Source organism: Schistocerca gregaria, chromosome 1 (genome assembly GCF_023897955.1).
Source record: "Schistocerca gregaria isolate iqSchGreg1 chromosome 1, iqSchGreg1.2, whole genome shotgun sequence".
In the NCBI taxonomy this organism is placed as follows: domain Eukaryota; kingdom Metazoa; phylum Arthropoda; class Insecta; order Orthoptera; family Acrididae; genus Schistocerca; species Schistocerca gregaria.
This window is the reverse complement of record NC_064920.1, coordinates 619599386-619622269: the sequence shown is the minus strand read 5'-3', so window position 1 is coordinate 619622269 and position 22884 is coordinate 619599386. Positions and strand designations below refer to the sequence as shown.

Genomic DNA, 22884 nt, shown 5'->3' with positions numbered 1-22884 from the left:
ATCAGTTTTGTCAAAATTATTGTCTGTGTATTCATATTTGTTAACCTGATGATTTAAACAAATATTTAGGCCTAAACCTCATAGTAGAAGAAACTGTTAAAAAGATGCAATCTTTCCATGTATTCAGTTAATGTAATGAGTTAAATGCTAATTGTAATTTCCGTAAATTTAACTTTGAACAATGTGTAACTTCAGCACTTATTATTGTGATGATATATAACAGCCCAATTTTTGGTCACAAGACAGTTAGTCCATGGCCGAGTTTCATACGAGTAACCTGTGCTGGTTAGAACAACAATAATGTTTCAAATTAACTGTGGATTAAGTTTTAAACAACTAGGTCGTGTGTAAAAACAGTGACAGTGTATGCTCCATACGTACCTGATTATTCTTCAAGAACTGTGAACTTTGTGGTTATGTTTTACTGCTCGTAGCTGTTCAACAGTAAACTATAATAGCAGTATGTGGAGTTTTACCGGCAAACTGTTAATGTGGCTTATGGAAATTTTAAACAGTAGTGCACTGGCCATACAACTGTGTATTATTGGAGGGTTGTGAACAATGAAATTAAAGTACTATGAAACACAACTGTGCACCTGTCAGCTACATAATTGCAGTAGTCAGTGTCGGAAACCACAACCCATTTTTTCAGCCAGTGTAGCAATGCCGTACATCGACACAGAGGACAAAAAATGGTTCAAATGGCTCTGAGCACTATGGGACTTAACAGCAGAGGTCATCAGTCCCGTAGAACTTAGAACTACTTAAACCTAACAAACCCAAGGACATCACACACCGAACCTGTGACCATAGCGGTCAAGCAGTTCCAGACTGAAGCGCCTAGAACCGCTTGGACACTCCGGCCATCCACCGAGGACAATCAACAAAAATAAAGCAGCTGGAACTGCCACAACAAGTAGATTTTACAAAACCACATATGCTTTCTGATACATCCAAACAGCGTTTCTGCATTTCTAACTTGTCAGTGCTAAACTAGGTACACTTAATCCAGAGACAGTAAAATGTTTATACTTTAATGTCTTTATTAAGGTCAGTAATAATTGGTATAGATTCCTTCTTCTTCCGTAGTGGTCAATCCAAGGATTGGTTTGCAACAGCTACAATGGAAGCTTGTCTCCATTCTGTGCGTCTTTCAGCTTTCCTCTTCATTTCTTTATAGGTGTTACATCCCACATCTTTCACGATTTGATCCATGTACCTGAGCCGTGGTGTTCCTCTTGGTCTTTTTCCCTCGACATATCCATCTATGATTGTGTTCAGGAGCCCTTTATGTCTTAATAGATGGCCTGTAAATTGCACTCTTCTTTTAACAATGAAACTCCAGAACCTTCTGTTCTCACCTGCTCTTTCCAGAACCACTTCGTTTGTGACTTTGTCTATACATTTCATTTTGAGCATGCGTCTATAGCACCACATTTCAAAAGAATTTAGTTTCTGGTCTTCCTCTTTCCCGAGAGTCCATGTTTCACACCCATAGCATGCCACACTCCACACATATGATTTCAAAAATCTTTTCCTGATTTCAAGGCTGATGCTCTTAGATTTTAATATGTTTTTCTTCTTGTTAAAAGCAGCCTTTACTTGAGCTATTCTACTTCTCACTTCTGCCTTGCTCCTTCCACCCCTGGTAATATTACTGCCCAGATAAGTAAATTTATCAATTTGTTCATGCAGTTCATTGCCTACATGAACTTGGACTTTCACTTGATCTTCTTTGTCGCATTCCGTTACTTTTGTTTTTGCTTTATTAATTCTCATATTATGTTCTTCACCCATAACTTTATCCATTCTATTCAGTAGGACTACAAGATCTTCTTCACATTCAGCCAGGACAGCTATACATCGGCATATCTTATCATATCTATTCGTTGGCCATGAATAACTACACCTGTCTGTGAGTTTTCCCTTACTTTTTTCAGCGCCTCTTCAATGTATACGTTAAAGATAACAGGGGATAGTGTGCAACCTTATTGGACGCCTTTCCGTATCTGCACCTCTTCTTGTTTTGTCCGTCCACGGATAACTGCTGTCTCGTTTTTGTACAGGTTCCATATCATTTTTCTATCTTTATGGTCTATTCCTACTTTTTTGAGTACCTCAAACACCTTATCCCATTTAAAATTGTCAGAGGCTTTCTCTACATCTACGAAAGCTATGTATGTTTTCAGGTTCTTATCTAGTTGTTTCTCTATTATTAGTTTTAGAGCAAATGTTGCTTCTCTGGTTCCTCTATCTTTCCAGAATCCAAACTGATCTTCGGAGAGTGTAGCTTCGACTTTTTGTTCTATGCATTTTAGGATAATTGAGGTTAATATTTTAGAGGCGTGAGTAACTAGGCTGAGCGTCCTATAATTTTCACATCTTGTAGCATTTGCCTTCTTTTGAATGGGGATCATAATGTTTTTCTCAAAGTCTGTAGGAATTTTACCCTGCTCATACATGTTGAACACAAGACTATACAACTCCTGATTCAGTTTTGCTCATCCAGATTTCAGAAGTTCGTCTGGGATATTGTCTATACCAGGCGATTTGTTGTTTTTCAATTTTTTCAGAGCTAGTTCAAACTCTTCCTTTAATATAGGTTCACCTATCTTGTGTGCATCTACTTCTGTTTCTTGTTCCATGATGTTTTCAGACAGGTCTGGTCCGCTGTACAGTTTTCCTATATATTGTTTCCATCTTCTTGCAACTTCATCATCATCATCCAACATATTGCTATTTTCATCCATCACAGCCCTACACTTGTTTCTTAGAATAGAATAGAATAGAATAGAATAGAATAGAATAGAATCTTTATTGTCACATGACATGTTATATACAATCATTCAATTGAAACATTGGTGACTCGTCAATGAATAATTCTATGCCTACCTAAGTATACCTACAACAACTACAACAGGATACATTAAAATAATGCATTGTAGATGCTCCCACAAGCACATAACAACATAAAAAGATAATTACATGTTAGAGTTCTTCCTTTTTCTTAACATTTCCACAGTGGTTTGAAATCATTCTTTTAAAGTATTTATCATGTTTGTTTCTGGAGTTTATAAATATAGACATACTTCAAAGACCACATACTTTCTTAATAGTAGTATATATGTTTACATCTAGATATTTAGATACATAGTTTATAAGTATGGACACATATAAAAAGAACATATACCTCCATTAAAAGGGAACATAAGCATACACATCGAACATAATGTAGAACAAACAGGAAAACCAAGCACATGAATATCTCCTACTTGCCTTCCTCGTCTATAAAATCATCCACACTGTAGTAGCATTTGCTTTTTAAATATTTTTCAATGTTTGCACAAGTGGATTCTAGCTTGCAGTCCTTCAACTTTGAACGGATTTTATTGCCAAGCTTCAAAGCCATATAATATGGCGTATTTTCAAATAATGTTAACCTGTGGCAAGGTAACATGTAATCTTGTTGTCTCCAAAGGAATGTCTCACACATTTATAGGCCTTGTCAATATTTCACTTGCTCATGTTGTCCTCAACTGAAATACAGAGATCATCAAGGTATTTTTCTCTTGCTTGTTTTGCCTCTCTGTTGATTCTATTTTTCAGACTCTTGTATTTCTCTTGGTCTTCCTTCTCCACAGAATTTTTTAATTCCCTTCTTTCTTCCATCATATTTAGTAGGTCATTAGTGATCCATCCCTTCCTTTTCTCTGTCCTTTCTTTTTCTATTACTTCTTCTGCTGCTTCTAAAATACCAGTTTTTATTTTTTCCCAGCTGCTTTGGATGTCATTGCAGCCCTGTGTATTTGTTTTCTTGTCTGTTTCTAGTTGATAGTGCTTCAGTGTATTTTCGTTTTTCAGGTTTGTCAAATCCCATTTACATGTACTTCTTTTTTTGATGTTCTTGAATTTTAGTTCAGTCTTCATTATAACGAGTATGTGGTCACTTTCCACATAACAGCCTGGATATGATCTGCTGTCCTTAACTTGGTTTTTAAATCTTTGCTTCACTAATATGAAGTCAATTTGATATCTGTTAATGTCACCAGGCATTTTCCAAGTATATCTTCTTTTTGGATGATGATTAAAGAAGGAATTTGTAATGCAAAGTTTATTTCTTTGGAAGAATTCTACAAGTTTATTCCCTCTTTCATTTCTTAATCCTAATCCAAAATTCCCTGCCACGTCCTCTTCTTTACCTTCCCCAACAATACATCATGTCGATTTCATCATCTTCGTGCCTCGTAGTTGGCATGTATACTTGGATTATGATTGTGTCTCTTGGTTTAGTTTCCAATCAGACATAAATTATCCTCTCACTATGTTGAACAAATCCTTTTACTCTTAACCCCATCTCTTTATTGAGGATAATTCCCACTCCTGCAATCCCGGGATTGTCTTGTGCTGTTCCAGTGTGTATGATTCTGTAATCCCCTGACCAAAAGTTGCCAGCGTTTGGCCATCTCTTTTCTGAGACTTCCAGTACATCAATATCCATTCGTTTCATTTCCATTTTCAAGTTTTCCAGTTTACCACATTTAAGAAGTGAGTTGACGTTCCATGTTGCTATCCTTCTCACATTAATGCTTTTGGATTTTGGTATCTCTTTAGTTGTCCCTGCCTGGAGATCCAATTGGGGGACTATTTTACCTCCGGAGAATTTAACCAAAGAGCTTTCCATCATAAGCTGTTGATACTTGGGATACCCGCCCGAGTCTTTAATGGAGTGGTTTCCCGTTGTCTTCTCCATTCTATGCTGTTGGCCACCTTGTGGCTCCTCCACCTTTAGGAGCAGTTTCCCACCACAGAGTGCCCTTCCTTTTAGCTGCTCATCCGCCCTCCTAGAAGGCCATTGGCAATTGATAGTAGGTAATCTCCTTATCCCGAGAGATATTCGGCACAGTAGAAGTATAGGTTGGAAATGGAAGACCCCTATCTCTCGAAATCTAATAGCGTCACGGTCGGAAAAGAACAAGAGTTGGCTGAGGGTGGCCAAATAGGAAAGATAAAAGTGACGAGCCTGGCATAAGTAAGTGGAAGCAATGCCAGGGCTCAGCTCGGGACCCCGTGGTCGCCAGCCATGTACTCACTAGCTGTGAGTCCCTGAGTTCAATAGATTCCTATTAAAAATGAAATAGATATCAGCAATTTTCATATAATGTTTCTAATTTTTTGTAATGATCAGTGGCTATAAAATATACTTAAGCATTCCTGTTTTTAACAGAGCACGGAATTTGAACTCAGCAGCTGTTTTGAAACTCTACAGTTAAGACCATGTTTCAATATTTACTTTTCTCTGAGAGCAATTTTCCAAGTTTTATGTATTGTTTCAGTGTTATAAAAGTTCAGTTAGGAAACTAGTGTCAACATCTGTGAAAATTTAATGTGTTGTGGAATTTTGATTTAAGTCACATTTTAAATATTTAGTACTTGGGTTATAACCCAACACATGTATGATACAATTAAAGTGTATTGTGAATATTCCACACTCTAATCCGCTAAGGGATCATTCAGTACTCATTGTAGTAGCCCCTGACAGTACAGTGTCCACACTATTGATGTCTGAGCTGTCAATTCTCCATGCATGACAAAAAGTAGGTGTATGTCTGTTTGGGGGTACTTGGCTTCAGGCACTGGCTATCTTATCAAGTGGCCTGCTTTGGCTGCATAGCACCCATGGGGGATATTTGTCATCATGAAATGGCCAAAGATATCAGCTGGAGGCTGTGAGGTTTTGGCCATTTCTTCAGACAGACTGCAATTTATTTATTTATTTATTTATTTATTTATTTCATGTTCCATAGATCTCGTTTTGTGAGCATGTCACATAAGATGTGGAACGAGTCAAACATACAAAACAACAAAGATACAAAAATATACAAAACAGTCTTCATTAAATATATAAAAATGTCCTACATAACTGTATATAGTTAATACAAAGTTTAGAGGAAAAACAGATATTGTACATATAACAGCAGATTTCTTTGAGTGTTAATACAAAATTTCGTGTTTTAATTTGGAGAAAAATTGGAAGCACATTTCTTTGTTAACAAGATGGATAATTCTATCTAAATGCTATTTCTCTTTTTGCATCATAAAACTCTTCTAATGTATAAACAGACATATTTAACAAATATTCCTTTAGTTTTGCTTTAAAAAGAGACTAATTTTCTCTTAAACATTTTATCTGGTCAGGGAGATGGTTAAAAATGGTTGTTCCTGACCATTTGACACCTCTCTGAACAACTGTCAGGTTCTTAAGTTCACAATGAGGATTTTCTTTCTCTCTTGTATTATATTTGTGATAGTTCTTATTTGATGGAAATTGTGCAGGGTTCTTAATTACAAAACACATCAGCGAATATATGTACTGGGATACAGTGGTCATTATTTGCAGCTTTTTGAAAAGGTTACGGCATGATGTCCTATGGGGTACTCTGCACATAATTCTAATATCGCTTTTCTGGCCCACAAAATTTTCTTTGCCAAAGCTAAATTTCCCCAGAAGATAATTCCGTAACACATAACGGAGTGAAAATACCCATAGTATTCGCACTTCAAAGTGGTTAAATCTCCAATGGAAGACATCATTCTGATAGCATACATAGCCACGCTCAATTTTTTTAGGGTCTGTTGTATATGGAAGGATCAGTTTATTTTGCTATCAATATGTACACCAAGAAATTTAGACACATCCATTCTTTCTATTGGTTGATTTCCACATGTTACATTTATTTCTCTCACTTTTTTTTTGTTTTTGTATGGAACTGGATAAAATTGGTCTTACTTGAGTTTAGAGAGAGACCATTAACACTGAACCAGTTAATCACTTCAGAGAGTATGTTGTTAACTGACTCCTTGAAATTAACATCTGATTTTCCACTCATGAAGATGGTGGTATCATCAGCAAAAAGAGTAAATTTCCAAGCCAGGCTTGCACACAATGGTAAATCATTTATAAACATCAAAAACAACAGTGGCTTCAGAATTGATCCTTGAGTCACACCGCAACTAATAGAAGTCCATTCAGACTGAGCGGAGGCATCCCTTGACTCATCTGAGCTGTTTAAAATGACTTTCTGTTTTCTTTCCTGAAGGTAAGATTGCAGCCAGTTACCTGCAACACCCCTTATTCCAAGTAGTTTGACTCTCTGCATGAGAATGTGACGATCTACACAATCAAATGCCTTTGATAAGTCACAGAAAACGCCAATTCCTATCATTTTTTGATTTAGACATTCAAGTACTTCATTTGTAAGTGTATACACTGCATCCCCAGTTGAACAGCCCCTTTGAAAGCCAAACTGGCTCTTGTTGATAAGTCTGTTCATTATGAGGTGTTCAGTAATTTTGTTGTTCTTTAATTTTTCTAGAATTTTAGAGAAGGCTGTTAACAGTGAAATAGGGTGGTAGTTAGTGAGCTCAGCTCTATCACCCTTCTTGTGTAGGGGCTTCACAATGGCATACTTGAGTATTTCAGGAAAAATGCCTTGTTGAAATGAAGCATCAAAAATTTGGCACAGAATATCACTAATCCATTTACATGAAAATTTCAATAAATTATTGGATACATTATCTACTCCTGCAGAGTTCTTACACTTTACAGACCAGATGACTGTATTTCCTCTACAGTGATAGGATTAATGTACATTTCTAGTATTATGTTGGAGTATGCGTCCTGACATAAACTCATAGCTTCCTCAACAGAGGACCTACAGCCAATTTGTTGGGTTACTGACAGGAAATGTTTTTTTTTTAAAAAAAGCCACACTTTTTTGATTTTCTATTAAGTCACCCCCATGCCTGATGTTTAGATCATCTGTGTCACTTGTTTTTGTCTTTGTCTCACTTTTTATAATGTTCCAAATTGTTTTCATTTAATTATTAGATTTATCTATTTTCTCCATATAGAAAAGGGCTTTTGACTTCTGTATTACTTTCTTTAAAATTTTGCAGTACTATCTATAATGATTCCATTTTTGTGTATCATTAATTGTTCTGATTTTAGCATAAATTTCTCTCTTAGTTCTGCATGACTGTTTAATACTTTCTGTGATCCAAGGCTTACTTACGGAATTTGGATTAATATTTTTGACCCATTTCTTTCGAAAAGATTCTTCAAAAAGGCAGAAAAATCATTTATAAAATAGTTACATTTGTCATTAGCATTATCAATGTTGTAAATAAAGGACCAGTCCATTAGCTGCAACTTACAGTTGAAGGATTCTTTTGCCTCTTTGTTCATTATTCTTCTACATTTCCACTGGTGGGATAGTTTAACAAGAGGGTTAACACTGTAAAGAGCTCATTAATTGACCATCATGGTCTGTGAGACCATTTATAACCTGGTTTACATTAATGTTCTGGTATCTACTTACATTTAAAAATACATTGTCTATCATAGTTTGGGAATCTGGTGTGATTCTAGTGGGAAAATTGATTACTGAATTCAGATTATAAGTGGACATCACATTCTGGAAGTTACTTCTAAAGTTATTATCAGTCAGACAGTCTACATTAAAATCATGTAAGGCTACAATAACCTTTGTTTTTGAAAATAAAACTGACAATACCTGGTCTATGAGACTAACAAACAGTTTTATATTTCCTGATCGTGCCCTGAAAACAGCCAGGACTATTAATACATTGAGATTCAGCTCAGACCATTGTGATCCTAGGAACTTTCTCTCCTTGGGATTAAAATGAGACCAAGTGACTTGCAAACATTTAACCCCATCAGTTCCTGGTTTGTACCCAAATAGATAAACAGTCTTTCCTCTCTATTAAGCCAATGTTGGAGAATATTGAAAATGTATTTGATGAACTCTCTTCTTATAGTAAATTACAGAGTGGTTCCATCTCTTGTAAACAACATGATGTAGATTACCACAAACCCCATAACAACTCAGACTTGGTACATGGATTAATTTTTCATCAGAACTAAGTGCTGAAAATAGATGAACAACTACATAAACACTTGCAGAGCCCTGGAATTTTGTATGTCATGCACATTGCGGCCCACCAGATAATGAGGTTGACACTAGTACACGTAGGTTTGTTTTTAAGTGGGATTCGCTTCCAGAGCAGGTCAAAATTGTGGTTTTACTGTTGCAATGTGAAGCAGTATTTCCTACCCCTGATGCAGTGCTGTAAATGCCAATGCTTCGGCTACATATCTTCCCGATGTATACATGATCAGTCTGTGGAGACTGTGGCCAACCACTTCACAAAAATTCACCATTATGCTACCACCTGCCTATGTCATTTGCAGAAATGACTATCTTACTCAGTTCCCAAAGTGTGCTATCCAAATCTAAGAACACAAAATCCAGGAACTGAAGGTCACAAATTGCCTCTTTCATTTTGAAGCTCGGATAAAATGTGACCATTTATGGCCAGTCTCAGTGGTATTAAGTTTCATCCTGTCATGGATAGGCCATCAGCAGTAAGTGGCCTATTTCCTCCCTTAATGTTGACCTCTGGTAGATGCACAAATAAAATGGACTGTGGGCCTGATAAGCCCTCCCCTCCCCTGTACAGCATCTATCAGTGACAGGACTTTCTTTCAGGAATCTTCTTCTGAGAAATCCACAGAGCAGCAACACAACACTAGTCAGTGGATGAAGGTACCAAAAGCTGTTGGGCCCAGTGCTACACACTCTTCCTCCATTCCTACAACCAAAACAAATGAGCCATCAGAAGATTCCTGATCACTAAAAGTTGTGAAAGAGGAAAAGTATAAATCTCAGGAGAAGGCCAGTAACTTGGGGGCACCAGATCCCCATGCCATCAGACCTCAAACTGATGTTCGTTGGTGTTCCATCTTCAGTGGTGACAGACAGTGATCCTGATGCTCTACCTATTTTTCTGGCTCCTTCATCCCTAAACCAGACACCCACAGTAGGATGATCCAATGAGACTGCATTGGATATTATTGCCTCATTGCCAGAATTTTTGCTATGAATTTTCTCTTCTGCTGCCGTCCATGTTGTACTCCAAGAAACACACTTCACTGACAATCATTCTTCAACTCTTATAGGTTACCATTCATTGCTGGAACTGTACTGACCTCAGAGAGAGTATCTAGTGAAATCTGTACATTGTTTTGCACAGATGTCATTGGTGAGCGGATTTTCTTCCATATCATGTTAGAGGCAATGTGGTGAAAGTGCTATTGGCCCCAGTGATCACCGTGGGTAGTGTTTATTTACCTCCAGATAGAGCACTTACTTACTTTGAGAAGACCAACTTAATTCAGCAACTCTCCCCTCCCCTCCCCCCTGCCCCTTTATTGTATTTCGGGATTTCAGTGTGCACTATTCCTTGTAGGGAAGTACCACATCATCTGGTAGAAACCTCCTTATATCCCACCTTCTTTCTGATCTTGAGCTGTCTCTCCACAGTGAGGGTACTCTTACTCACTTTAGTGTCACTCATGGCACCTTTTCAGCTTTCAACCTCACCATCTCTTCCCCTAATCTTGTGGCTTCATTACAACAGTCAGTGCATGATGATACTTGTGACAGTGACAACTCTGCAGCGATCCTATCACTTCCTTGTCGCTGCCCATTGGACTGCATTCCATGTTGGGCACTCTGAAGAACCAACTAGCAGTTGTATACCTCTGCCCCCTCTGTCAGATTGGACTGACAAGGTTGAGGGAGACTTCTCTGACAACGTCATCCACACCACTGGTTCTGCTATCCGTCTTTGTAATGGCCCACTGTGTCACCAGCTGATGTCCCATGGTGGACCAAAGATATTGCAACAACCCTGCAGTGTCTCAGGTGACATTCTCCACTGACCAGTGCTCCATACAAAGGATCACTATCTAATTACATGCCATAAGGAGGAGAGCTGCATGCACTGCTTCTCCTCCTAAGGAATTTATGCCTCTTCATTTCAGTTGTGTACCAAGCTCCCATAATCTACTAGGCTGACAAAGATAAACAACATTCCTGGGTCTCCTCCTTTGTAATGGCATATCTACCCTTGCATCAGTTAATGCAAAACAACTCGTGGCCCCCTTTGCTGTTACATTGGAGTCCTGCTTTTACCCATCTACCTTTCAAACACGTAAAAGAAAAGTTGAAGACATTCCCCTGTCTTTTACATCCATCGCATTGAATTATATGATGAATGGTTCACTGACTGGAAACTGTTTCAGGCCCTGGCCCCACCACACAATAAGATTCCAGGCCCTGTTTAGACTCATAATCAGATGATCCAACATTTGACTGTTACTCAAAGATTACTACTACTCAGGGTCTTCAACTGTACTAGATTATAAGATGTTTTACCTGCACAATGGCAAGATAGTATCATCATCCCAGTCCTTAAACCTGGGAAAAACCAAGTAGCCATTGCCATCTGCTGATCAGTTAGCTTCACAAACATGCTCTGCAAACTGCTTGAAAGGATAGTAGCCCAATGTTTATCTTGGGTTCTCAAATCATGGGGCTTTTTGTCCCCCCATCAGTGTTGTTACTGGGAGAAGTGATCCACAACCAATGATCTGGTTAGGCTGTAAACAGTAGTCTGACATGCCTTTTCTAAATACCAAAACCTCATTGCAGTCCTTTTTTTTTTATCCACATGAGACATACGACACTGCTTGTCGTCGTCATATTTTACTCACCCTCCATGACTTGGCATTTTGAGGCTCTCTGCCTATTTTTATTTTGAGTTCTTATCACATTGGTTGTTTTAGGTTGGAGTTGGAACACAACTTGGCTCCCCACTAGTCCAAGAGAACTGCAGCACTCAGGGTTCAAGGTGGGGGCTACACTCTTCCATACTGCCGTCAGTGGGCTACTAACCTCTGTCAGCTCACTGGTTGCCCCTGCACTGTATATCAACAAACTTTGTAATTAGTATTAATCTCACTCTGTAGCCTTCACTGAAGACCAGCCATAAAGCACCATCTGAAGGGCCTCTGCCTGGACCCTTTTCCATGGCTTCCAGTTCTCTCGTGTGAGAAGGCGTATCACGAATTTTTATCCTCATACCCTAGTTCATCCTGATGCCGAATTTTTTTTGGGTACTTAGCACTTGTGTTCTTGTACAGTCTTGATTTTTGGGTCTCCTGTTTGGTAAAAAGCTGACATACTGCCCTGTGTTCATCAGCTAAACACCAACTGCATGTGAAAGCTTAATACTGTGTACTTCCTTACCCATATACCTTTGTGCGCGATTCACACTGCTCTTCTACATACTTACTGGGCCTGGTTTGGACTATGGTTGCCAGGTTTATGGCTCATTGAAAGGGTCAGCTTTGAAATTGTTGGACCCCTTCCACCATTGGAGGATAAGACTGGCCACTGGCATCTTTCAAACCAGACCTGTAGAAAGCCTCCTTGTTGAAGCAGGTATCTTCCTTCTTAGTTCCAGTGATACCAACTTTTGCTCACTTATGGAATCTCCATCTCACAGTTTTCGAATCTTCCAATTTACCAATTTCTTTTTGCATACGAGGGGTACTGATCCCACAACACTTATCCCTTGGTGGGATTAGCAGTTAGAATGCACCTAGAGGGGTCTCTGTTAGGACCCTTTACTAACCTCCTTAGAGTGTGCTCTCCATGTTTTCCCATGCATCTGGATGACGAATTAGGACCTAATGTTTTTCATCACCATGACCTTTCGGTGTCTGCTGAGGTTGTTGTTGTTGTTGTTGTTGTTGTTGTGGTGGTGGTGGTGGTCTTCAGTCCAGAGACTGGTTTGATGCAGCTCTCCATGCTACTCTATCCTATGCAAGCTTCTTCATCTTCCAGTACCTCCTGCAACCTACATCCTCCTGAATCTGCTTTGTGTAGTCATTTCTTGGTCTCCCTCTACGATTTCGACCATCCGCACTGTCCTCCAGTATTAAATTGGTGGTACCTTGATGCCTCAGAATATGTCCTACCAACTAATCTCCTCTTCTAGTCAAGTTGTGCCACAAATTTATCTTCACCCTAATTCTATTCAATACCTCCTCATTAGTTATGTGATCTACCAATATAATCATCAGCATTCTTCTGTAGCACCACATTTTGAAAGCTTCTATTCTCTTCTTGTCCAAACTATTTATTGTCCATGTTTCACTTCCATACATGGCCCCATTCCATTCAAATACTTTCAGAAACGACTTCCTTTTATTCGATGTTAACAAATTTCTCTTCTTCAGAAATGCTTTCCTTGCCATTGCCAGTCTACATTTTATATCCTCTCTACTTCGACCATCATCAGTTATTTTGCTCCCCAAATAGCAAAACTCATCTACTACTTTAAGTGTCTCATTTCCTAATCTAATTCCTTCAGCATCATCCGACTTAATTCGACTACATACCATGATCCTCATTTTGCTTTTGTTGATGTTCATCTTATATCCTCCTTTCAAGACACTGTCCATTCTGTTCAATTGCTCTTCCAGGTCCTTTTCTGTCTCTGAGAGTATAACAATGTCATCTGTGAACCTCAAAGTTTTTATTTCTTCTCCATGGATTTTAATACCTACTCCAAATTTTTCTTTTGTTTCCTTTACTGCTTGCTCAATATACAGATTGAATAACATCGGGGAGAGGCTACAACCCTGTCTCACTCCCTTCCCAACCACTGCTTCCCTTTCATGCCCCTCGACTCTTATAACTGCCATCTGGTTTCTTTACAAATTGTAAATAGCCTTTTGCTCCCTGTATTTTACCCCTGCCTCCTTCAGAATATGAAAGAGAATATTCCAGTCAACATTGTCAAAAGCTTTCTCTAAGTCTACAAATGCTAGATATGTAGTTTTGCCTTTCCTTAATCTATCTTCTACAATAAGTCATAGGGTCAGTATTGCCTCATTTATTCCAACATTTCTACAGAATCCAAACTGATCTTCCCAGAGGTCTGCTTCAACCAGTTTTTCCATTTGTCTGTAAAGAATTTGTGTTCTTATTTTGCAGCCATGACTTATTGAACTGATAGTTCGGTAATTTTCACATCTCTCAACACCTTCTTTCTTTGAGATAGGAATTATTATATCCTTTTTGAAGTCTGAGGGTATTTCGCCTGTCTCATGCATCTCACTCACCAGATTGTAGAGTTTTGTCAAGGCTGGCTCTCCCAAGGCTGTCAGTAGTTATAACGGAATGTTGTCTACTCCTGGGGCCTTGTTTCCACTCAGGTCTTTTAGTGCTCTGTCAAACTCTTCACCCAGTATCATATCTCCCATTTCATCTTCATCTGCATCCTCTTCCATTTCCATAATATTGTTCTCAAGAACGTTGCCCTTGTATAGACCCTCTATATAGTCCTTCCATCTTTCTGCTTTTTCTTCTTTGCTTAGAACTGGATTTCCATCTGAGCTCTTGATATTCATACAAGTGGTTCTCTTATCTCCAAAGGTCTGTTTAATTTTCCTGTAGGCAGTATATATCTTACCCCTAGTGAGATAAGCCTCTACATCCTTACATTTGTCCTTTAGCCATCCCTACTTAGCCATTTTGCACTTCCTGTCGATCTCATTTTTGAGACGTTTGTATTCCTTTTTGCATGCTTCATTTACTGCATTTTTATATTTTCGCCTTTCATCAATGAAATTCAATATATCTTCTGTTACCCAAGGATTTCTACTAGCCCTCGTCTTTTTACCTACTTGATCCTCTGCTGCCTTCACTATTTCATCCCTCAGAGCTACCTCTGGTTCTTCCAGGTCCCATCTCCTTAAATTCCCACCTTTTTGCAGTTTCTTCAGTTTTAATCTACAGTTCATAACCAATAGATTGTGGTCAGAGTCCACATCTGCCCCTGGAAATGTCTTACAATTTAAAACCTGGTTCTTAAATCTTTGTCTTACCATTATATAGCCTATCTGAAACCTTCCAGTACCTCCTGGCCTCTTCCATATATACAACCTTCTTTTATGATTCTTGAACCAAGTGCTAGCTATGATTAAGTTATGGTCTGTGCAAAATTCTACCAGGCGGCTTCCTCTTTCATTCCTTACATCTCATTCCGTATTCACCTAAAACGTTTCCTTCTCTTCCTATTCCTACTACCGAATTCCAGTCACCCATGACTATTAAATCTTTGTCTCCCTTCACTATCTGAATAATTTCTTTTATCTCATCATAAATTTCATCAATCTCTTTGTCACCTGCGGAGCTAGTTGGCATATAAACTTGTACTACAGTGGTAGGTGTGGGATTCGCATCTCTTCTTTGCCACATTAATGCATTCAGTATGCTGTTTGTAGTAGCTTACCTGCACTCCTATTTCTTTATTCATTTTTATACCTACTCCTGCATTATCCCTATTTGATTTTGTATTTATAACCGTGTATTCACCTGACCAGAATTCTTGTTTCTCCTGCCACCAAACTTCACTAATTACCACTATATCTAACTTCAGCCTATTCATTCCCCTTTATAAATTTTCTAACCTACTTGCCCGATTAAGGAATATGACATTCCACACTCCGATACGTAGAACGCCAGTTTTCTTTCTCCTGAAAACGATGTCCTCCTGAGTAGTACCCGCCCGGAGATCCGAATGGGCGACTGTTTAACCTCCAGAATATTTTACCCAAGAGGGCGCCATCATCATTCAACCATACAGTAAAGCTGCATGCCCTCGGGAAAAATTACGACTGTAGTTTCCTCTTGCTTTCAACCGTTCACAGTACCAGCAGAGCAAGGCCGTTTTGGTTAGTGTTACAAGGCCAGATCAGTCAATTATCCAGACTGTTGTCCCTGCAACTACTGTAAAGGCTGCTGCCCTCTTCAGGAACCACACGTTTGTCTAGCCTCTCAACAGATACCCCTCCATTGTGGTTGCACCTATGGTACGGCTATCTGTATCACTGGGGCACACAGGCCTCCCCACCAATGGCTAGGTCCATGGTTCATGGTGGGAGAGTGAGATGATTCTAGGCGACAAATTAGTTACAAATTATTGTTGATATGTGTTCCATTGTATTATATTAATTTATTTTTCTTCTGACTACTTCCAGGGAACTTTCAGTGAATAGTACAACAGTTTGCATTTATTACATGAGCTTTGAAACTGTACATTCATTGTTGGTATCTGATTACAACAAAATAATACAATAAAACAATTTTCATATACATTCTTCTTTGATGATTTTCGATCTCTTCTTCTCAGAGGAACCACTTCAGAATCTGTGCGATGTTGGAAACTTCATGAATACTTGCTGTGGCATAAAAGCATCTGCTGGTTAACTACAACTGTTGCACACCACCCAAAGACTACCTCAATTCAGTAACAATACAAACAAAATATCTGCATTAACATAGCATATCTTTTGTAAAATGTGTGGACCTGTATCGTATTTCAAAAATCCCCGTAGAAAAATTAGACAGTTACTTGTTTGTATGTGATGATAAGAGTACATAAAACTTCACATTTATGACTCTTAGGGAAATAACTCAAATTTAACTGTGAAAAAATTCTGAATCCGTGCATGTGGTACCCTAAAAAATTAGACTGCATACTACATTTACTTAAGTAACTTAATCCAAACATTATATATTGAGACAGTGGTCATGTATGTGGTGCTATGCTTGTGTGAATATGTGTGTATGTTCTATTTTGCCTTATGTCCAGTAGTTTATATCCGTAGCAGTCTTTGTGCTGTGCCTGCTTGCAGCTCAGTATCTCCTTTATATGATGAGTAGCAATGTATCCTTTTCATAATATTTGTGTTATTCAATCTTGGACTTCATATTGCTTTATATATTGGTGTAGGTTTGTGCAAAGGGATTTTGTAATGTTCCAAATTCACTATATGCTATGGTTAGGTTTGTATACATTATTTTTAGTGGTGGTTAAGTTAGCTTAGTTTTAGCAGTCAGGTTAATTACTCACTGCAGATTAACTAAAAGTTTTAAGATCAAGTAAGAAGTGATTCTAGCAAATTGCCTGAAATTATCCCTAGCCCAGAGAACTACAACGTTCAAACTCCTTCTGGACATTGGCATGTGGGTGAGTCTAGTCGAAAGTGTGATCTTGGCATTTGTTAAGTCACACATTTACATGCACTGTGTATCATTTGTATAAACAAGGCTAAAGGAAGACAGGATGATGTGTCTCTTATTTTTCCCAATCGTGTAAGTATTAGTATAGTTAAAAACAAAGATGATGTGACTTACCAAATGAAAGCGTTGGTATGTTGATAGACACACAAATAAACACAAACACACACACAAAATTCAAGCTTTCACAACCCACGGTTGCTTCATCAGGAAAGAGGGAAGGAAAGGGAAAGACGAAAGGATGTGGGTTTTAAGGGAGAGGGAAAGGAGTCATTCCAATCCCAGGAGCGGAAAGACTTACCTTAGGGGGAAAAAAGGATAGGTATAGACTCACTCTCTCTCTCTCTCTCTCTCTCTCTCTCTCTCTCTCTCTCTCTCTCTCTCTCTCTCTCTCTCTCTCTCTCACACACACACACACACACACACACACACACACACACACACAGACACAAGCATCTTCTGCTTTGTAACTGCTAATTATTTCCTCTTGTTCAGAGATGAATACAATAAAAAGAAACTTCAATGAAGCATTTATGGAAACAAAAGCAAACACTAATTACATATTATAGAAAATAAATTAGTTAATAAACCCTTACTTTGTAAACAAGAAATAATTTTTTAAACTTTTTAGGTACGTGCAATGATACAGCCTCCACTTAAGTCAGCATTTCAGGAACTGAAAGAGGAGCTAGAGGAAATAGCGCATGCCAAAGGTCGTAGTGCTCCTACAAGTCACTACCTGCTGCCAAGTAGAGATATATATGAAAAGACTTACGGAATCAGTACAAAATCAGGTAAGGGAGTAGCTGAAAATCTTTACAGCAGGTAAGGGAGTAACTGAAATTCTTTGCAGCAGCCAGCCGATGACAGAAAATCTTGGTGTACTGTGAAAACAGTACTCCTCTTGGAATGCACTGTAGGAAGCGGGAACTTTGAATAGTGTTCATTGAATCAAACTGTTGTTTTCAGCTTTTAATTGTGAAAAAAGAAATAAAAATTTCTGTCAATGACAAATTTGTCATTGTCAGAGAGTCTTGGAAAACTGCTAGGCCAGTGACACAACGCCCAAGAGTTGTGTGCAGATGACTTACATGTGGCCAGTGGTATTATGTTTGTTACTTCTTATACATACTTTTGTGTAAACTCTACCTTGCACATAAACTGTAGTATAGTCTTTGGTATATAATGTCCAAAATCTAAACTTGTAAGCAGAAGAAAATTTTTTAATTTAGACGTGTTGCATGTTATATTATTTTGACTTTATTTCGATAGTTCAAAACGTAAAGGAACCAACTATTTCCTTCACAGTTCTTGTCTACAGTGACTTCTGCACCTCCTAATTCTTTTAGGGGACATTCTACGGACAGAGCATCTGTGTGTTGTTTGGGCTGTGGACAGTATGTGACTAGTTCATGATCTGGAAGCACTTGGGTTTGGCAGCTGGCAGTCAGACTATGAGTGTTTCTGTCTGTTTTTTTTTTGTGTACCTCTGTGCAATACAATAAAAAATGAGTTAGAGCTGAAAGAATATAATTCTCTTGAATGCTAGCTGCATTTAAATTAATTGAGTCTTGAAGTGAGAGGGTCAGGTGCACGAGTAATGAAGTGAGACAGTCAAATGAACAGTAATTGTTTATTGTCAGTAATGACAGTTCATACCAAAAACAACTAGGCCATACTCATACAGCCGGCCGCGGTGGTCTCGCGGTTCTAGGCGCGCAGTCCGGAACCGTGCGACTGCTACGGTCGCAGGTTCGAATCCTGCCTCGGGCATGGATGTGTGTGATGTCCTTAGGTTAGTTAGGTTTAAGTAGTTCTAAGTTCTAGGGGACTTATGACCACAGCAGTTGAGTCCCATAGTGCTCAGAGCCATTTGAACCATACTCATACAAAAATGAAAATATTATAACACTTGTTTTGCACTAGAATTTGTCATTTCCCAAAATGTTAACAGTGATTTACAGTTATTAAAAATGAACAGTCGACAAAACAAAACTGTTAGCACAAAAAAGGCTAAGTCCCATATCAGACATTCACGACATGTACAGCCATGTCACAAATTGTGGCAGCACATTCAGCAACATATTATCATACCAGCGAGATGTACCACACACTCAGTGGAAAATAATGCCAGTTAAACATTATACATTGAAGTATAGGACGTCAGCAACGATCTCAAAACTTTAGTGATCTGATGTCCAGAGTTAAATGCAGTCTGAAGGAGGTGTTAGCTTACCTGTGCAGGTAACTCAAAGACAAAGTGCTTCCTCATCACTCATTGAATCAGAGTTTGGTTCTGCCATCTGGCCAATGGTTTTTGTCCCTGTCATGGTTGGTCCCAATGGCCTTTCTGTGGTTGCTTCTCTTGTCATTATAAGAACAACACTGGTACATATTATTTGTAATCTTTAAGAGAAGTATTTTAATACAAGCTAACAAAAATTAAATCAAAGAATTCATAAAATTCTAAACAAAATTTACCCAAGTTGTTTTTAGGACGCTCATTTTATAGGTACGAGAGAATATTATTATTCTGAGGAGTAAGTAATTTTCGATCAATCAGACTTTTAATAAAATTTTATCTTTTACCAAATTTGAATTACAAGTGTATGAGAGAGTAACTACATACCTAATTATTCAATTCTTTGGCGCAACTGAAAACAGTAATGATGTACTTTTTTTCAAGTTACACACTCTAATATGTGCCAAGGTCAACAGGAATCCTTTTGCCCTTTTATTCAGGTATATTAAGATTCATTATCACTCTCAGTTTTGATATAGTCAGGTGAAAATTAAGTTGTTGAAGATAAAGGTTAAGCATAAAACAGCTCACAGAAGTAGCAGATGGAATGGGAAAGCAGATGCAACAGAAAAAAAATACTAGGATGAAATTGAGTGAGAGAGGATAAAAACTTAATGATGAGATCATAAATTTTGGTCTCAAAGCAAATTTACAAATAAGCTGGGAAGATTATGTTCAACTATTCAGCATAGAAGATCTGAATAAGTCATTTAAATTCTTTAAGACAATATTTTTTTAAAATCTGGTTGGAGGTGAATAATGATCCAAAAAGACTTGCAGCTAATAAGACTGCATGGTTTCCTAATTGGCAGGACAAGTGTAGAATATGGTTTTCTAATGGAAATTGTGTTTCATTTCTCCCTAAATTTCAAGAAAAATATAACTCACTAATTTTGGTGATCTGCTGATCTGCAGATGCGAAACTACAGACACCAGGTGATGGAATGTACTAACTGCCTAACTGCAGCTAGAATTTTATTTGAGAAAATGACTGTTTATTTTCTTATTTGACTTTGTTGTTAATTTATCCAAATGATGCTGTTATTATTGAAAATGATTTTGAATACAGAGGAAAAGTGCCTATTATGGGAAAGTTTGTTACTGTGAGACAGCTAGATTCTGACTAAAGTAAGCACTCAGCTAGGTTGGGAGTATCAGAAATTAGGTCTCACAGTGCCTGAGGTGTAGAGCTGTGACAATAAGCCCATTGCAGAGCTGGATCTTGTCAAGAATCCTTTATTTTAAAAGTGTTGAATTCCATGTTTTTAGGTGTATGTGCATGTAGGGCTTCTTAACTGAAGTTGAGTAGCTGTTACATCAATATTAATGAGTCACAAAGTACTCTTTTTCCCCATTCAGTATAATGAATTGTTCTTCAAAACAAGCCTGAGATTATGATGCTAGGTTTCTAGTGCAAGATGGGTTATTCCTAAAATGTATACCAATGATATCCTAAGATGTGAAAGTATAGAATATTAGTACATGCACTGTATAATATTTTGTAAATGGACAGATAAAGAAGTATACTCTCCAAGCAACAGCAGGCAAACACACATGAAAGGATTTAACTTTCACAAGCCTTAGGAGCCAGTGGCTCCTCCTCCTGCCAGAAGGATCCTGCTCCGAAAGCTTGTGGAAGTTAAATCCTTTTGTGTGTGTGTGTGTGTGTGTGTGTGTGTGTGTGTGTGTGTGTGTGTGTGTGTGTGTGTGTTCGTTCATTTGTTCCCCTACCACCACTTGGTGAGTAGATTTTTTTATCTGTCCATTTACATTACATTACCAATAATTCGTTGTTTCGGTTACTATATAATATTTGGATAATTTCAGATTTCCACCCTAATAGCTGGATTCAGACTCATATTTAAGTGATTTGACAATTTTGTGAACTTTGTGAAGCCATTTTGTGGTGATCCTGTTTGGTAAATTTTGAAGGGCATCATATCATATTTGTGTGATAGACAACATAAAAGTAGATAGTGTCCATATCTGCTAGACAAATTAAGAGAAAACAGTGTCCATATCATTTTTTCACCTCATTCCACACATAAAATGCAGCCTCTTGTGTGGAATTTATGCAACTGTTAAAACACATCATTGTCAGGTAGTATAAACTTGGTCGAGTTGTAACCTCATTTTCGATTACAATGTTATTTGAAATGGCCTGCTTGACAGTAATAATAAAGGAAAGTGCTATAAATGGCCTCTGGAAAACTGGTTTCTTCCCATGTAACAGACATATACTTAGAGACAATGACTTTGTAATACACTAGCAGTTTGACATAAAATATGCAAAGAATGGAATAAATGTGAATCCAAATGGTATCTGGCCAAATTCCAAATTCAGCAAGCCTCACCAAGAGACATCAGCTCTAGTAAAATCAGAGCTTCCTGACTCTGTTAAGCAGCTATCATTGTTTTGATTCTGGGCAGATTTGAAACTATTCAAAGAGAAGAAAACTGTAGTGGTAGGAAAGGGGATAGAAGCAAAAGTTAGTTCTTAGAAAAGGAAAAGAGAAAAACTCAAGAAACCTAAACTTCCAATAATTCAGAGTCTGATACAAAATTTATTGAGGAAGAGAAGAAAACTGTAGCAGTAGCAAAGGGGATAGAATCAAAAGTTAGTTCTTAGAAAAGAAAAAGAGAAAAACTCAAGAAACCTAAACTTCCAGTAATTTGGAGTCTGATACAAAGTTTATTGAGGACACTTCAGATGTGCAATCTGAAGGAGAACACACTGAATGCATACGAGGCGGAATCCAAAATTTTCGGGACTGGTGCTGCCATCTGGAAAGAAGTAGTAGTAGTAGATCTTTGCACCACTAGGTGGTGAGAACTGCATATCTGATGAGTCAGTGTGCGGAGTGGCATTGAGCTGGGAGGATGTGTTGTGTGTCCACAGTGAATTCCATAATACTCTGTGTTTGGTGTGTGGCAATTTTACGATGGATCCGCAAACAGAACAGCACATGTGTATCAAATTCTGTGCAAATCTTGAGAAAAGTGTTACGGAGACCCTTGCAATGATTCAAGTGTTTGGGGGACAGAGCATGAGCTGTACACATGTGTTTGAGTGGCATGCTTGGTTCAGGGCCGGCTGTACAGACATCGAAGATGTTGCTCACACTGGAAGGCCCTTTAGCCGCATAGCGCCAGATATAGTTTCCTAACTTCAACAGTTGGTTCGTGTGGATCAACACCGAACCATTCAAGACCTTGCAGATGAAGTAGGTATTGGTTATGGGACAAGTCAACGAATATTGACTGATGAATTGGGCATGCATCGTGTCACCACAAAATTTGTGGCAAGGATCTTGATTGCCGATCAGAAGGCACAGCATGTTGAAGTGTGCACAGACCTCCATCAGACCACATCTGATGACGCAAACTTCTTGTCATGCACTATCACTGAGGATGAGAGCTGGATTTACGGTTATGATCCAGAGACAAAGCAACATTCGTCCCAGTGGAAGAGCCCGGGCTCTCCAAGACCCAAAAAACTAAGACAGATGAAGAACAAAGAGAAGGATCATCATTTTCTTTGATACCAAGGGAATTGTTTACAAA

The 22884-nt window shown here is 38.3% G+C and overlaps 1 protein-coding gene across 1 annotated transcript in view; it reads left to right on the top strand.

Annotated features, from left to right (window-relative positions):
* LOC126359235 (EF-hand domain-containing family member B) overlaps positions 1-22884 on the top strand; it is a 364905-nt gene that overhangs the window by 60624 nt on the left and 281397 nt on the right. Inside the window, exon 3 of the mRNA XM_050007612.1 lies at positions 17650-17812. Coding sequence (XP_049863569.1) covers positions 17650-17812 — 163 coding nt within the window. The remainder of the gene's footprint in view (positions 1-17649; positions 17813-22884) is intronic.